This window comes from Triticum urartu, chromosome 7 (assembly GCF_003073215.2).
Source record: "Triticum urartu cultivar G1812 chromosome 7, Tu2.1, whole genome shotgun sequence".
Lineage (NCBI taxonomy): Eukaryota > Viridiplantae > Streptophyta > Magnoliopsida > Poales > Poaceae > Triticum > Triticum urartu.
Window position 1 is genome coordinate 263,828,007 of NC_053028.1, and position 18,348 is coordinate 263,846,354.

General features: G+C 48.2%; 1 protein-coding gene across 1 annotated transcript; it reads left to right on the plus strand.

Annotated features, from left to right (window-relative positions):
• The first annotated feature begins 5,582 nt into the window (after nt 1–5,582).
• Nucleotides 5,583–12,726, plus strand: LOC125518744. Its single transcript, XM_048683595.1, has 5 exons — nt 5,583–5,588; nt 6,457–6,596; nt 11,229–11,441; nt 11,524–11,648; nt 11,867–12,726. Exons 1-5 carry the CDS (start codon nt 5,583–5,585, stop codon nt 12,373–12,375), a joined length of 993 nt encoding a protein of 330 aa, XP_048539552.1. The 3' UTR covers nt 12,376–12,726.
• The last annotated feature ends 5,622 nt before the right edge of the window (nt 12,727–18,348 follow it).

Here is an 18,348-nt window from a genome sequence, read left to right on the forward strand (position 1 = left end):
CCCACCCAGCCGATTCCCGGCTTCCATGTCTATCCGCAGGCCTCCCGTTTCTTCGAGAAATGCTCGCCGGAGGTGAGCATGGTGGCGCCGTCCACGCCCGCGGCTATGGCCATCGACCACAACACCACACCGGTGGCCGGTGGATCATCCTCCAGAGGGGCGAGGAAACGACTGCGGGAGATGCCAGCCGATAAGCTTCCCGACGCCCGCAACCTGTTCGACAAAATTCCGGCCACCGGTGACGACGAGACGGCCAACCATTTTCATCATCGAGAACATCATCTTCCAAGGCGGTTTGGGAGCCGCTTCCTCCGCAGGCGGTGTAGGCGTGGTTGCTTTCGGTCCTGACGAGACCCAAAGCCAATACGGCCGAGCACCCTTCATGCCCGCCACCTTTGATCAAGCTAGCATGGACGACCCGTTCATGCAAGACCAGGTCGGCTTGGGAAACACCTTCCCGCTCGACCACGAATTCCCGGAGGACTACGGCCTTGAGGAAGAAGATGAGATGGACATCGACGGGGAGCCTTTGTTCGAGGACGAGCTCACCAACCAAGCCATCGCAAACAAGAAGCACAAAAGCAAGTGGACGAAGGCATACACGCAACCGGAAGACAAACTCATTTGTGAGTGTTGGAGGGACATTGGACAAGACCCCAAGGTTGGCGCCGAGCAAAAGACATCTACCTTTTGGCTTCATGTTCATCGTGAGTACCATGAACGCAAGAAGTTCGTGCCCTACCAAATGGAGAGGAAGCGGGGGTGGGTATCCCTCTCGAAGCGATGGAGGGTGATACAATAAGAATGCAACAAGTTTTGTGCCACCCTTGAGAGCATCCAAGCACGTCCCGTGAGCGGCCTTGGCCTCAAAGATATGGTATACATGCGCCCTCTCCGTATTCGTTTCCGTTTGTGCTTGCATGTCCATTTGCCCATATGCTTACATGCTATTCATTTCTAGGCATTCCAAACTTTGGAGTCATTCAAGGCCCAACATGACGACAAGTCCTTCAACCTCAGTCATTGTTGGATGATCAGCAACGGAGGAGAAGTTCAAGGCGCAATATACCGCCTCCAAGGCGCGGGGGGGGGGGGGGGGCCTTCAAGGAGCATGAAGAGGGCAACAAGCCATGGCTGCGGGGGAATACCAACTCCAAGAAGGAGGACAAGCGCAAAGCGGTGTCGATTGAAACTGAGAACTTGCATGTCACTTTGGAAGGCATGGTGAACAAGAAGGACACAAGGGAGAAGAAGCGCCGACAAGACAAGGAAGAGCAAATGAACTCCTTCATGGAGATCCAAAGGATATGGCTTAAGCTCGAAGCGGAGAAGCAAGCCAAGATGCTCGAGATGAAGGCGGAGAATCAAGCGAAAATGCTCGAGATCGAGGCCGCCAATGGCAAGACCAAGTCAAAAGAAGTGGCGCTCGCTAGCATGCTGACGGGGGTGGAGATCATGAAGGTGGACTTGAGCACGGTGTCGCCGAGGATGAGGCCATGGTTCGAGAAGATGCAGGGCGACATGCTCAAGTTCGATGACGAGTGATCTATGATGTGGAGCATCATCTTTTTTTTGTCGACAAGTATGCTGGCATGACCACGGCTGAGACGGCATGGTTGAACTCCTGCCCCCTTTTTGCACCGGCATGTGTGCCGGTCGTTGACAGGTGTGCCAATACGAACTATGTGATGTTTTTTTGAGCTAACATGTATGTTGATCGCCGACATGACGTCAGAATGAACTCTAGGCGATGACATGATAGCTGGCATGATCGATAATCACATGCCTATTTTAAGGACACGAAATGGATCAGACGCATCGAACACTCGGCTGACCCAAACGCAAAACTGAGCGGACGACGAGCGTACTGCGGATTTTTTTTGAAACGGAGGCAAAAGTTTTGCCTCATCTCATTAATAAAGAAGAAGAGAATTGTCCGGTTAATTAACAGAAAACTGGACGAAAACCGTCACAACATGCCCACACAGGACATCCCGGGCGACCTGGCAACCCACACAAGAACGCACACACGCCGTCAAGAAGAAAAGCGTCGAGGTAGCAATCCGGTGTCATCGTCGTCACACCTCCGCCAGGGCGACTCTGACTCCACCATCAACGACCACCGATGGAGCCCTCACCATAGACGAGCGTCAAGGCTTGCGTCGGACAACGCCAAACAGATTCAAACGGACGAAAAAGAATAAATTGGCTGTCGGAGTTGGAGTCGGAGTTGCACTAATAACTACGACCGGTCACATCCTATTGCTAAGTTCACATGCCTGGTAAAAAAGGAAAAGGGCGCAAATGGAAATGTTTGAAGAATGCCTAACCGACTGCGGTCTGGCAGATCTTGGCTTCTCGGGGTATCCGTTCACATGGGATAACAAGCGGGATGCGGGTGACAATGTCCAAGTGCGGCTAGACAGGGCGACATGCAATGCAGACTTTGCTCAAGCTTTCCCAGCAACGGAAGTGCTACATGTGATGACAGAAGAGTCAGACCACCAAGCTTTATTAGTCAAAGCACTTTTGACAGGGGAGGGCGTCCGGGCGAGGGGACAGCGACGGTTTCTTTATGAAGCAGCGTGGACGCACCATGATGATTATGAGGCCATGGTCACCAATGCATGGGGGATGCGCATGCAGCCAATCAGAGAGGGGGCCGACTCACGACAGCATGCAGCACCTTAAAAGCTGCGACGTCGGCGATGCAGGAATGGAGCCGAAGGGTTTTTGGATCGATCAAAAGGCAAATTGCGCACCTCAAAGCTCAGCTGATGGAAGCAAAAGAGCGGTTTGCTAGGACGGGTTATCGACAGGAGATCAAGGATATAGAGGACCAGCTCCACGAGCTCTACGAGAGGGAGGAGGTGTACTATAAACAGCGCTCACATGTTGATTGGCTTCAGGACGGAGATCAGAATACTAAGTATTTCCAAAACCGGGCCTCGCACCGGAAGAGAAAGAACACCGTCAAGACGCTACAGCGAGATGATGGGACGAAGTGTACAGATGACGAGGGGATGAGAGCGATGGCGGCCCAGTTCTATGCACAGTTATTTGCATCGGAGGGATCACAGAGTGCGGAAAGGGTGCTGCAACACATTGATGCAATGGTGACTGAGGAGATGAATGCAAAACTATGCGCGCCATTCACAGATAAGGAGATCGAGGTGGCCCTTTTCCAGATGGGGCCGTCGAAGGCTCCAGGCCTGGACGGGCTCCCGGCCATGTTCTACCAACGCCACTGGGCATTGGTTAAGGACGATGTTTGTGGTGCGGTGCGTGAATTCCTTGATGGGACAGCTGCTCCTGATGACTTTAATGATACGGTTTTAGTTATGATCCCGAAAGTGAAGTCACCAGAGCAATTGTCACAATTCAGACCCATCAGTTTATGTAACGTGCTATATAAGATTGCGGCGAAGGCACTGGCCAATCGCCTCAAAGTGGTTCTTCCGTTGATGATCTCTGAGGAGCAGAGTGCGTTAGTACCGGGAAGGCTCATCACTGATAATGTTCTGGTGGCGTATGAGTGTGTGCATGCTATAAGGAAGAGGAAGCGAAGGAAGCCCATCTGTGCGGTTAAGTTGGATATGATGAAGGCATATGACAGAGTTGAGTGGGAATTCCTTGAACAAATGTTGCACAAATTTGGCTTCTCTGGTCACTGGACGGAGATGGTTATGAGATGTGTGAAATCCGCAATGTTCTCGGTTAAGCTTAATGGAGATCTGTCTGAACGGTTTCTTCCCTCACGAGGACTTCGACAGGGGGATCCTCTCTCCCCATATCTATTCTTATTCTGTGTGGAGGGTTTCTCCGCCTTGCTAAAGCATGCTCAAGAGGAAAACAATATCAAAGGAGTGTCTTTTGGAGGGGGCGGACCTACGGTTACCCACCTTCTCTTTGCCGATGATAGCATGGTCTTCCTGGAGGGTTCAAGAGACAGTTTTGAGACGCTTCGCTCAATCTTGCAGGACTATGAAGTTGCATCGGGCCAAAAGGTTAACTTATAGAAATCTGCGATCATTTTCAGAAAGGACACTCAGGATGATGTTAAGGACGAGCTCATTCAAGCGATTGGAATATCGGAGGAAGCCTTGAGCGAGCGTTATTTGGGACTCCCTACGGTGGTGGGGAGGTCAAAGGATGGGTCTTTCAAATATGTCAAGGATAGTGCCAAAGGGAAAGTCTCTGGATGGAAGGGTCAAGGGTTATCTAAAATGGCTAGGGAAGTGTTGGTGAAATATGGACTCTAATCCACGCCGACTTTCACCATGAGCTGCTTTCAACTCACGAAGAAAATGTGCGGGAACCTGTCATCTATATCTTCAAACTTCTGGCGGGGTGAAGCGGATGGTCGTAAGAAGGTGCATTGCATTGGATGGGAAAAATGTGTACTCGTAAGTATGAGGGTGGCCTAGGCTTCCGGGATCCGGAGGCTTTCAACCAAGCAATGCTAGCCAAGGCGGCTTGGCGACTGCTACGGGTGCCGGACTCGTTGCGTGGAAGGGTACTGAAGGCACGGAACTTCCCGGATGGATCAATTCTGAATGCTACATGCCCCACTGGGGGTTCGTACACCTTCCGAAGCATATTGCATGGCCGAGACCTGCTTAATGACGGGTTGATATGGCGGACCGGTGACGGCTCCCGAATTTCCATTCACCATGACAACTGGATTCCGAGGAAGGGCAGTCTGAGGCCACTGGGCCAAGTGTACATCAACGGCATCACCCGGGTGGGGGACTTACTCGAGGATGATGGTATTTCATGGGACAGAAACAAACTGCTGGAGATGTTTGCCCCGGACGAAGCGCATGAGATACTACAAATCCCGGTGGGAGGGCAAGGTGTACATGACTACTTGGCTTGGAACTATACAAAAAACGGTATTTTCTCTGTCCGCTCGGCGTACCACCTACGGATGAGCCAGAAGAGGGTGAGCTTCGGACGGCCGGAGTCATCGTCCTCGGTGACGGACCATAGGGCATGGATGAACCTTTGGGATACGGTGGCGCCGGGCAAAGTAAAGATCCATATGTGGCGGCTGATTAGAAACGGGTTGGTGGTGGGAGCTGAACTGCTGAGAAGGAAGATTAAGCAGGGCGTCTTCTGCGTTGCGTGTGGGAGGGAGGAAACGATCTATCACCGGTTTTGGGGCTGCTATCACTCGGCTAAGTTCTGGAAGATAATGCATTCGGAGTTGGGGGTACCGGTGGCGATCCCGCCGGAGTCAGTCTGCCCCCCAGAGTGCGTTGTCGCGGTGGTTACTCTCGTGGTGCGAGAAGGCGCAGATGATGAGCGAGCGGTCATGGTACAAGGGACGTATGTGCTCTGGCTTGCAAGAAATAATGTACGGGACGACAAGCGAATTGAAGAAGCAGAGGAGATTGCGCGAAGGGTGTTTCATCTCATGGGCGAGTGGCAGGGCATCCATGGTCGTACAAGCAAGCAGACCCAGCCGGTGGTGAAGGAAAGGTGACAGCCCCCGGAGGAAGGCTGGGTGAAAGTTAATGTCGACGGCGCTACGTCGAAAGGGAGTGACAGTAGGGGAGCTGGGATGATTTTTAGAAACCATGAAGGTGCTTACTTGGGCGGAGCGTGCCATGTCATCCCAGTGGGAAGTGACCCAGCGAGGGTAGAGCTCCTCGCATGCAAAAGAGCAGCCAGCTTGCGAATGACCTGAATATTGCTAGGATCCACATCAATATGGATTGCAAAGAGATCGTATGTAAACTTCAAAATACGGAGAAGGATCTTTCACCGCTGGGGCCAATTGTGGAGGATGTCAAGTAAGTGCTGGCTGATAGGGTAAGTTGGAAAGTCTCTTGGGCGCGTCGTGAGACCAATACTGCGGCTCATTCTCTAGCTAGAGAAGCAGTGTCAAATAAATTATGTAAGGCGTGGCTGCATGTGCCCCTAGATTTCATTTTGCATATTGTCTCAGACGAGATCCCTGAGTGGGAGGGTTAAATAAAAACTGTGATGAGTTTAAAAAAAAAAGGGAAAAGAAACAGGCGAGACAGACTGCCGATTAGATGCATCGTGCTGCATAGTACGAACGGGCCGGGCCGGCTGCCACCTGCCAGCCATGCGTCTCCTCTTCCCGGCCCTCACCCTGCACGACCCCGCAGATATCGCGAACCGCAAACGTCCACGACTCACGTTCGGAATCCCAACGGGCCACGGCGGTAAAACCGCGCCGTAATAACTGGAAACAGATCGATAGCCTTCCGCGGCAGCCGTCGTAATCCTGATCCTTTTGCTTGGAAGTTGTGTTTCCCCGATTCTTTTCCAATCCGGTCTCCTGCCTCCCCACGCGTCGTTGGCCAGCAGCGCCTATAAGTACAAGGGCCCCGGCCTCCGCTTGCGCAGCCTGCTTTTTCTCTCTGCTTCTTTATCGCCAGCCCCAGCCTTCGCCGTCCTCTGCTTCGCGGCGGGGTTTGCTAGGGTTTACCTAGCGGCCAGAGGCGAGTTCGTACCTCGTATCAAGATACGGCGAAGTTCTTGGGTGGAGGAGGTGCCGATTCTGAGTCGGGCGAGGAGGACTCGATCTCCGTTCCTTCATCGCCGGAGCAGACGGCCGTCAGGTAACGCTCGTTTTCTACTCTCGATCTGTTCTTTTCTAGAGCTACGGTCATATGGTTGTGTTCATGTTCTTGCTGCTGCTGCTGCTGTGATTGTGCTCGTGTCCTATTTTTGTTTCGAGCTTGGAGGGTAATGGTCCAAGATTGTTTAAGGATTTCCTAGTCGATCCAGTCCGGTTTGTGCCTGGAAACCTGGTTTCTGCTTAGGGATGTGGCCGTCTGAGCACTGTAATTGCTCACATTGTGTCAAACAGATTCAAGTTGGTAGAAATAGGCCGTGAATACAGTACATGTGCGAAAGTACAGTAGATGGTTCCGATGCCGTATGGCATACGTGCCTGCCATGAAGGGCTTTGTATATTTTTGGATGGTTATCAAAATCAACCATCATCACAAAGAGATAGAAAACCAACCGTAATTTCTAGTTGCATACCAAACCTAAAATTTCCGTGTACGCCAATTCTTTTTACTCTGCGCATAAGGCTAGTCATAGTGGGAGTAACTTAGGTAGTAACATAGCGCACCTCAAGAATTTTTTACTTATGTGGCAAGTAGTTAATGAGAAGTAGTAACATAATATGTTACTGTAACATAGCGCTTTTCAAGACAACATGAGTCTACAAGCTATTAAATGAGGGCACATATGACACAAGTACTATGTTATTTTGCACTATAAAGATAATAACTTAGACTAGTGTCATGCATATGACACTAGTCTAAGTTACTCCCCACTATGACCAGCCTAACTCTCCTCATACCAAGGAGGGCATTAGTTTGTTTTTTTTGGACTAATTTGCCCCTGCGCATGAGTAAGCATGAGCATCAGGAATAAATGTACGTGGTTGACTGGTCCTCCTTCCTTTTTGCAACGGTTGGTTCCCCAACGCCCTCAGCCCACATGCACAACTGGCTTGTTTTGTGCTCCCTCTTTTGTTGGAAACTGACCCAATTTAGTGGGGCAGAAGCGGATGGGGCCGGGCTGAGGAAACCCTTGAAATAGGGAACATGAAGACTATTTGTAAGTTGGGATGCATGGCTAAATGTGAAGTAGGAGAACACCTCATGTTGGTCAGCTTGATTTGGCATTGATCCGTTCAAACAAGAATCACACATCAACGGGCAGCGTTTTTTGAGATCTGTGCATGCCAAGCCATCCCCTTAGACTAGCCACAATGAAGAGTAACATACACTAGTAACATACACATATCCCTAGACTATGTTACTACCTTCATAGTGGGTAGTAACATAGGTGTGGTGTCATGCAAAGCTCCATTTATTAGGTTATAGACTCATATAGCATTGGGAGATGTGATGTTACAGTAACTAGCTAAGTTACTAGAACTACCTCTCTCTTCATTAACTCATTGCCACATAGACAAATTTGCTGAGTTGGACTTGAAGTTACTGCTGAAGTTACTCCTACTGTGGCTAGTCTTACGAGCAAGCTGGCCAAGACAAGGATTAAGTTAAACCGTGAAATTTGAATGTTATTCAGGCATGAATCCACATTGACTGAACCATGGGTTTGGCTGGACCATATTCTCTCCTCTCAACATTAATTAGTTTCAATGTCCTGCTATGATCTATGAGTAGCCGTTGTATTTTATTTTTGGAAGAAAAATGAAAGGGTAGAACCCCAACGCTCAAATCCTCCAGATCTGCCATGCCGTACAACAACCGAGATTGATATTAGTATATAAGTAAAATCTTGTGCCGTACAAAGTTTGCTAGGTGAATCAAAACTCAAGGGTGCCCTGCATATAATCCCGTACCTCCATCGTTTGTGTGGTCTAGTTTAATTTGTCTCTCTTTTGCTGTCATATTGTGTCTACTCATGTAACAGTCGGTGGCGTGGCAACTATAGGTTGGTTGTGAAGTAGTGGGTGGGGTAATAGAAACAATGAGTAAAGGTGTCAAAATCGATGACAAGGGTGAAGACAAAGATAGCTAATTGTGCTTCTAAAGCAGGCCATAAAAAGTAGCGATGATGCAGTTGTGGAATTGATCTACATACCAACTTGAAGGGGCCTCAGGACAATATGTCTACCCTTGTCGAGCCACGATGGCAAAAAGACAAACCAAAGCAATTTTATAGGATGCAACTAGAACTAATTTTTAATATTTTTTTTAATGATATTACTTTTGAGAATAAATTTAAATAGTTAATCTCTAGCATGAGTAGGGCTTTCTAAAATTAGTCGGGATATAAACCAAGGTTTGGTGGATACCATTAAGGTGTCACAAAAATGTTTATGTTTGTGTTGCAAAAGGATGTTATTGTACTTGTATTTGTACTTTTGTGTCATCAAATTTCCTTATTTTTTGCATCGCTAAGCCCCACACATTTACTAGGATCAAAATGAATGACTAAAAAGTCATTAGAGATTTTTTTTGAAGGGTTTTTATCATTTTTGCCACTAGTTGTGTCCCACTACTCATTTTTGCCATTAAAAGTTACAACTACTCAAAAATGCCATCGATCCGTGAGATGTTTGCTCAAAAATGCCATCGTTTCGTTAGATGTTTCCTCAAAAATGCCATTAGACATCGTTATTTTCACATCAAACTCATTGACCATGTTATATGACAAAAATAAGCCTAGACTCACATGTCAGTTCTCTCTATCTCACAATGATAAGTGTGGCCCCACTTGTCAGGAGTAACCAAGTGAATAATTTTATAGGAAAATAAGAATGTCATTGGGATCAAGTGGGCCCCACACTTTATTGTAGTAAGATAGAAGGAGAGCTGGCATGCTGGTTCATAGGTATTTATGTCATTATAACATGGCAAAAGAGATTTGAGATCACAATAATGGTGCCCAATGGCATTTTTGAACATGTGTCTAACAAAGCGATGGCATTTTTGAGCAGTTGAAATTCCTAGTGGCAAAACTGAGTAGTGGGACACAACCGATGGCATAAATGATAAAAACCCAAAAAAATGAAGTCATTAGATAGAGATCATTCCTTGTGTGTGAGTCACGGGAATAGATTAGATAGAGATCATTTTGTCAAATTGGTGCGAATCACAAAAATCCAATTGTGAAAAAGTGCAACTTTTGTGGGCCATGCAAAATGTTTTTGATGTGCTATCGATCTCATATAATGTAGCCCCCTTCACCACTTAACTATGTTACCATTAGGTTGGCACTATTATAGAAGTGTTTTTGTTGTAAAAGTTAGTTTACAAGTTTCTTATTTGTTTAGAAAGTATATTTTACACATTTTTTTAATTTTTTAGGGACTATTCAAAGAAAAATGGGGAGTCGAAGACAACATAGTGTCAAGTACTTTGGTCCAAACTTGAGAAAGCCATCCATAAGCAAGGCACCAGGCAAACTCAAGAAAATGTGCCTTGAACAATTTAAGAGAACTCAGCAGTCGTTTAGGGTGGCGTATGATGAGCCTAGCCATGCTAAGGCAGCGTCTCGTCCAAATGTCTCGTCACGTTCTTCATGGCCAAACAAAGGTACGGCTTCCCCACGGGGAAATGTCGAGAAGTCTGAGCCCTCTTTCTCTAAGACTCTCCAAAAGAATACCCAAAAGGCTAGTCCATCTCGCGCAGTGCCTAGCGCAATGCCTAACAATGGCATTGATTCTTTGCAAAAGAATACTACCAAGTTTAGATCCTCTCCCTTTATGTCAAATAGTGGTAATAGCTCGAGGCTAAACAATGGCATGGGTTATTTGGCGAAGAATGTGGAGTCTTACTCAAGGTTAAATGACGTTGAAGTTCCTCTGTCAAAGAATACAAAGATGTCAGGATCCTTTTACTCAATGCCCAATGATGAGATCGCTCCTCAATCAATGAAAGCTAGGCCCTTATCCTCTGGGTTGAATTGTGTGTCCGCTTCTTTGGCAAGGAACATAGAAAAGTCTAAGCCCTCTGCAGGTTCAAATTCCACATTTGGTGTTTCAAAGAAATTGTATCCCTCTTCAATGGTTCAGAACTCACGAAAAGAAGACCATCCGATGGCGATGGAAGGTACAAATTCCAACTCAGCTTTGAAGGGTAAAAAAGTCATGGAAGATATCTCGCCCAACCTGGAGATCAATTTACCTGGTAAGAAACTTTCAAATCACCAAACGGTCGAGGCATCATGCATGGTTGATTCAATCGACGGGTGCATTCGACTTGATAGTAGAAAGTGCATGTCTAGCCTTTCGGAGCATGGAAGAACCGATGTGTACAAATCTAAGAGTAAGAGGATGGAGCCGTTGTTGGAAAAAAGGTTTGAGGCACGTGGGGTCGCTAGATTGAAAAAATCCATTAATAAACTTAACAGTGAGAACACTAGCCTCAGGGAGGATGAAAGGACCGTTGATGACAAGTTTAATAAGAGGAAGAGGACTGAGAATTGTAGTCAAACAAACAAAAAGAGTAGATTTGTAGTAATTGATGATGAAGACGATGATGATGGTGATCAGAATCTCACTGGTAGTAAAAGTGGTGCCGCTGGATTGAAAACACAGAATTATGGTTACGAACCTTCGAAGCCACATCACTATTGTTCCCTGCCCATCGATGAACCTATTTGGAGGTAGAACATATGCCTTTTTTTCTTCCAATTTAACATGTTGCAAATGCTTGTCCCTATATGCTGATATTATTTTTTGTTTTATTATTCAACAGTGGAAGCATTAAGATAGGCAGCGGAAAATTTGTTTCGTTGGCTGCACATTTGTCAACCAAATACTGTGAGAAGGTGTGGAATTTGTCAAGATCACTTGAGCCAGTGGTTGAAGTAACAAAGCTTTCTAGACTGGAGGCTTGGCCTAAGAGCTTTGAGGCATCAAGGCCCACTGATGACAACATTGCGTTGTATTTATTGCCCACCGAGATGAGGTGTGTTTATTACCCTTTGCTATTTATTTGCCTACCATCTTTTGCGCATTTGGATTCTAATCATTTTTGTTTCTATCCCTAGGCAAGATGCAGACCTGGATCAACTTGTTAAAGAAGTCGTGGAGAATGATATGATCCTACGAGCTATTGTTGGTGAAGCTGAGATGCTGATATTGCCATCTATTCTACTGCCTGAGCAACACCAAAGTATGTTCTTCTCTTTCTGGAAAGATGCTAGTAACAGAGTATGATTGATGTTCCTGATTTCTAGTCGCAACCCTACCCATACACAGCCGTACTAATAATCATCTAATAGATATAGATATAGTTCAATTATCCAGAATCACTATCTAAGCTTTTCCCTACTGTGTATATTTGGCTCAATGGTTAAGTGACTTACCATGTTTGTCTTTGTTTGGTTGCAGCTTTCCAAGGAAAACCCTACCTGTGGGCGGTATTTAAACGCAGAATAGTGGAAGAGGAACAACATGGCAAAGGACGCTGTGCACAGGAGAAAGGAAAACAACAGGCTTCACATTTCAGTGTGGGAGAAGGGTTAAACATGGAAGCTGGACTTGAAGCTTCTGAGGAACCGGAGATGCAAGGCATGGAGCAGGAACAAAATCCCAAGTTGGCTGGACCCAACGCGCCGAGTCCTACAACTGAAGCTCCTACCGCGGCTGCAGCTACAATGTCTGCCAACCACTGTCAAGACCACCCAAACATGGCTGCTCCTACAGGAGCATTGTATGGCTTTGTGGTTCAGCGAACTCCGCGACTCGAGCAACTCATCCAAGAGATGCAGCGCGAAGGTGCTGTGATGGTTGCAATGCAAGGGCAGATGATAGGGCCAGGTCTTGCATGGGCAGGCAGTAGCAACAGGATTGAGAGGAGGACGATATGGCATGGAGGCTGTTATCGTCCAAGTGGCTAGGCAAGGAAGCTGACTTGGACCCGAGCCTTTGTGTGCACCATCGCCTGTGCGTGTTTGGAGGAACCCCACTCGTAAGGTTCAGTCTTCTGCAACCTGGTATTCTAGTTAGAGGTTTAGTTTGGTGTTGGCTAAAATGCATCTAAAAGTTATCATGTCAGCGCATGTGTTCTCAGATGCATTTTGTTCTTCAGTATAGTTCTGCTTGCATCTCCTGCCGTGCTGGTGTCGAACAAGCTTTGGCCTAGTTGCTTTTTGCTTGTAGCATCGATTTTGTTTTTTCATTGTAATCTGTACTCTCAATCCATGCGTTCCTGTAACACTGGCACTGCTGCCTTTTGCTCCGTGCTGTTGGTCCACCCGTACACTTTGTACTCCCTCTGTTCCTAAATATTTTTGTAGAAATTCCACTATGGACTACATACGGACCAAAACGAGTGAATCTACACTCTAAATGCATCTATATACATCCGTATGTGGTTCATAGTAAAATCTCTATAAAGACATTTAGACACGGAGGGAGTATCTCTTTATTTTTGGGAGAGCGGCGCATTAAAGTATCTATGGTATCAAAATGTGGTGTGAGTAAAATATACTTCATTAAAAAGTGCTTTTTAGGGCATACCAATGCTTATCCTAAACCGCCTACATGCGTCTGGATCATGCCGTAGGAACCGTGGAAACTGTTGACGTATAAATGTATTGTCTAGTTTTTTTTCATCAGATCGGTCTTTTGATTGCATTGACTAAAGCATGCACTTCTACATGGTATCAGAGCCAAAAAGTCTCGAGTTCAAGATCCGGCCGGTGCAATTAAATCGAAGTCCACTTTCGGTCCATGTTTAGCCCTTGTTGACGTATTGCCTAGTCTCTTGTGTTAGATTAATCTTTTGGTTGCATTGCCTAGAGCATTGCTACCTCTTATGTGTTCCTGTTCGGAATAGGAAGCAAACCCAACCACGGACTTGGGCCTCTCGGGGAGGGCCGAGTCAGTTGTTGGTTTGTCAGCTAGATCCGGTACAGGATAGGGCTTTTGGAGTAACGGTGCCATGTCGCATGAGGTCGACAGACCGGGGTGAGCTCGTCTAGCTAAACGGTCTCAGAGGCCTGTTATGTGAGTTTCTTGATGGGTTGATTGCCATTCACGATAGATTGTACATGACAGGCAATCAAACAGGCGTTGAGCACTGCGTTGGATTTTCCCGAAGAGGAAGGGATGATGCAGCTATGCAGCAAAGTAGCGTAAGTATTTCCCTTAGTTTTTGAGAACCAAGGTATCAATCCAGTAGGAGGCTACGCTCGAGTCCCTCGTACCTACACAAAAACAATAGCTCAACGCAACCAACACGCTTAGGGGTTGTCAATTCCTTCACGGTCACTTACGAAAGTGAGATCTGATAGAGATGATAAATAATATTTTTTTGGTATTTTTGGTATAGAGATGCAAAGTAAACAAAGTAAAAGCAAAGTAAAAGCAAAGCAATATTAAAGTGATGGAGATTGATATGATGAGAAAGAGACTCGGGGGCCATAGGTTTCACTAGTGGCTTCTCTCAAGAGCATAAGTATTCTACGGTGGGTGAATAAATTACTGTTGAGCAATTGACAGAATTGAGCATAGCTATGAGAATATCTAGGTATGATCATGTATATAGGCATCACGTCCGAGACAAGTAGACCGAAACGATTCTGCATCTACTACTATTACTCCACTCATCGACCGCTATCCAGCATGCATCTAGAGTATTAAGTTAAAAACAGAGTAACGCCTTAAGCAAGATGACATGATGTAGATGGATAGTTTCATGCAATATGATAAAAACCCCATCTTGTTATCCTCGATGGCAACAATACAATACGTGCCTTGCTGCCCCTTCTGTCACTGGGAAAGGACACCGCAAGATTGAACCCAAAGCTAAGCACTTCTCCCATGGCAAGGACAACCAATCTAGTAGGCCAAACCAAACTGATAATTCGAAGAGACTTGCAAAGATAACCAATCATACATAAAAGAATTCAGAGAAGATTCAAATATTATTCATAGATAGACTTGATCATAAACCCACAATTCATTGGTCTCAACAAACACACCGTAAAAAGAAGATTATATCGAATAGATCTCCACGAGAGAGGGGGAGAACATTGTATTGAGATCCAAAAGAGAGAAGAAGCCATCTAGCTACTAGCTATGGACCCGTAGGTCTGAAGTAAACTACTCACACTTCATCGGAGGGGCTTGGATGATGATGTAGAAGCCCTCCGTGATCGATGCCTCCTCCGGCGGAGCTCCGAAACAGGCCCCAAGATGGGATCTCGTGGATACAAAAAGTTGCGGCGGTGGAATTAGGTTTTTGGCTCCGTCCCCGATCGTTTGGGGGTACGTGGATATATATAGGAGGAAGAAGTACGTCGGTGGAGCTTCGAGGGGCCCACGAGGTAGGGGGCGCGTCCTAGGGGGGGCACCCCCTACCCTCGTGAGCACCTTGTGGCTTTCTTGACGGAGGGTCCAAGTATCCTGGATCTTATCTGATGAGAAAATCACTTTTCCGAAGGTTTCATTCCGTTTGGACTCCGTTTGATATTCCTTTTCTTCGAAACCCTAAAACAGGCAAAAAACAACAATTCTGGGTTGGGCCTCGTTTAATAGGTTAGTCCCAAAAATAATATAAAAGTGGAAAATAAAGCCCAATAATGTCTAAAATAGTAGATAATATAGCATGGAGCAATCAAAAATTATAGATACGTTGGAGACGTATCAAGCATGCACTTCTACAGAAACCATCCAATGCGAGTCTGTATCAGTCTGCACGATGGCCGAACGTGTTTTCTCCCGCAAATTAGAGACCAAACTTTGCGGGCGTTCGGATTGCTCCCAAGCCCGCTTCTGCCCACCCAAACCCCCCACCCATCCCTTCTGTTGTGGCCCACCCAAACCCCCAACCCACCTCTCCCATGTTTCCCTTCCGATGCATGCGCCGCTTACAACGCCGCATGAAGCACGCAGCGGCCGACATGTCGCGGTATGTGATCAGAGGGAGGGCGATGCTGACCGACGCGACCTTTCGCAACCGCCACTTCAATGCGGACGCAGCTTCCCGAGGAACCAACTCTAGTCGTTGCGTCACATTGAAGTGAGCTGACCACCCCTTTCGACTGGCCTGTCCGCGGCTACCTGTGCTTCAGCGATGCCGAAATCGTGGTGGTCCGTGTCGGCAGGCTGTGGTTCATCCTCAGGTGGATCTTGACGCCGGCGCCGACGCTCTTTGGACCCCTTAGTATCCTCGACGACCGGCTCCTTCGGCAAGGAGGATATCATCCTCTCCTCCAGCGACGAGGAGGACTAGCAGTCGTAGCAACGGTCGCGCCTCCTTGCGGAGGAGGCTCTGACGGACGAAGCGGAGTGCTCGCTCCATCAGATGGGCCTGGCACCACGTCGTCAACGCGGGTCAAGGAGGAGCCGATCTGATGTCCCCACCCCCGCGGGTCAAGCAGGAGCCCCCCTGCAGCCATGTCTGCGGTGCGTCCAGGTTTGACTTTGTGTGAAGGACAAGCTTGCGTCGCCACCGGTGCACAACTGATACACGTGCATTAGCGGGCCCTACTCGCCGCCCAGCTGCATCCGCCGCCAAGCCATCGAGGAGTTGCCACCGGCCATAAGGAAGGAGCACGACCGCATCCTCCATTAGCTCGGAGGCACCGGTGTCGGTGGCCCCGGGGTTGCGGGTCGTTGTCTCTAAGGAGAAGGTGGTGCGTCAGCGGGCGCGGTACGAACGACACAACGCCACCCTCCGTTCCTTGTTTGCCGAGACCGATGAGGCACTAGAATGGGTCCGCAACGACCCGGACCTCGTCGCCGCGTGGGTCCTTGACCATTCCATCACCACTAGTGAGACAGACGCCAGAGGTTGTCGCCGCCTCAACAGCAAGATCGTCAAGTACGGCGAGGAGTGGTCTCTTAACAAGACCTCCGACTTCTTTAGGGGCAAGGCCGCCGCCAGGGCTTCGCTCGCGTCGTTAGCACTAGTCGCGGCGGCACTCCACATCGCGCAGTAGGAGGCAGAGCGGCAACGCCGTGAACAGTGGGTAGCAGCCGGACAAGGCTGTCGCGACCCTCCGAAGGCCTTGCGCCGCTAGAGGGACGACGATGACAACAACAACAGCGCGGACGGTGATGGCGGTGCGATAGGACAGGGTGGCCACATAGTTTTCGTCCGGTATAGAGATGATGTAAAACTATTTGAACTACTAGATCATTTCAAACATAATCCAAATGTATATACCAGGTTCATTTGAATCAAACATAAAACTGACCGTCGCTCTTGAACTGCTCCAAAACTTCTCTTTACTGTGGTTGTTGGAGTCATTGAACGTCTCGTCCTCCTCCTCCCAGTCATCCCAGTCCGACGAGTTAGACCCGACGGGGGTCACCGTCGAGGGTATGGCCTCGTCCTCCTTCATCGTCTTCTCCTACTCGCCATCACACTTTCATTAGAACTCCTGCTCGGCCTAGACATACTTCAGAATGCTCCCGCGGCAAACCTCACGAGAGTTGCTTCATCACTCTCACTGGGAGCAATTTGAATCCCCGGCTTCTTTTTCTTGACTCTCCTTGATCAGTTGTATCCTAAAATTTACCAGCGCGAGGAACTCCGCATCCTCCAGGGTCTTAATCTCCGGCAAGTTGAGCTCTTCCCTCGGCCGGTCGAAACACCAAGTGGCAACGTCGTATGCACGCACGGCCTCGTCGGTGGACGAGTAGGTGGCGAGCCAGTAGTGACGGTCGTCGCACTGGAACTTGATAGCAAAGTTCTCGGATGACTTAGTTCGCACGCTAAACTAGTAGGACTTGCTCTTGGACACCTTCAGCGGCATGGCGGCGTGCGGGTGCGGCATTGAACCAGGCAGCAGAGTCGCAGGGTGACAACTTGAAGAGTGCCACAGAGGTTGTGTGGACGGAGCTTCTTCAAATCGGGCGGCGGAGCGGCTTCGATTCGGCCGATTTCAAGGCATGCGGCGTATCCGGCGTCGGCGAGGGTGGGAAGGTCGGATCTGGGGTACGGTGGGGGTGCGATGGGTGGGCGAAACGGGGACGACATGGTACGGTGGGAGGGGGGTGTTGGGGAACGTAGCATGCTATTTAAAAAAAATTCCTATGATCACGCAAGATATATCTAGGAGATGCATAGCAACGAGAGGGGGATAGTGTGTCCACGTACCCTCGTAGATCGAAAGCGGAAGCGTTAGGTTAACGTGGTTGATGTAGTTGAACATCTTCACGATCCAACCGATCTTAGTATCGAACGTACGGCACCTCCGTGTTCAGCACATGTTCATCTCGATGACGTCCCTTGGACTCTTGATCCAGTAGAGGGTCGAGGGAGAGTTCCGTCAGTACGATGGCGTGGTGACGGTGATGGTGATGTGATCCGCGCAGGTCTTCGCCTAAGCACTACGACGCTATGACCGGAGGAGTAAACTGTGGAGGGGGCACCGAACACGGCTAAGAAAACAATTGATGTGCCTTTGGGGTGCCCCCGGCCCCCGTATATAAAGGAGAGGGGGAGGAGGTGGCTGGCCAGGAGGAGGCACGCCTAGGGGGAGAGTCCTACTAGGACTCCACTCCTAGTAGCACTACTAGGGAAAAGCCTAGCAGCATCGCGAGTTTTAGGCCTATCAGCAGCGCGGGCACCCGCGCTACCAATAAGGCGCTACAGCTAATAGTTAGTAGTAGCGTGGGTTAAACCCGCGCTACTACTAACTTTGTTAGTAGTAGCGTGTGCCACCCACGCTACTGCTATTACGTACACGCGCTACTACTAATGAAATAGCAGTAGCGTGTGTTAACAACCAACGCTACTAGTATCATTTATACTAGTAGCGCTCAGTTTCCTCCCCACACCACTACTAACTTATTAGAAATTAAAATAAATAAATCAGTACACATTATTACACCAGCATTAGAACACATCCAGTAAG

Coding starts and splice junctions, on each gene's coding strand:
- LOC125518744 (XM_048683595.1), top strand. Junction 6,597..11,228: donor CCGGAGCAGACGGCCGTCAG/GTAACGCTCGTT, acceptor ATTATTCAACAG/TGGAAGCATTAAGATAGGCA. Junction 11,649..11,866: donor ACTGCCTGAGCAACACCAAA/GTATGTTCTTCT, acceptor GTTTGGTTGCAG/CTTTCCAAGGAAAACCCTAC.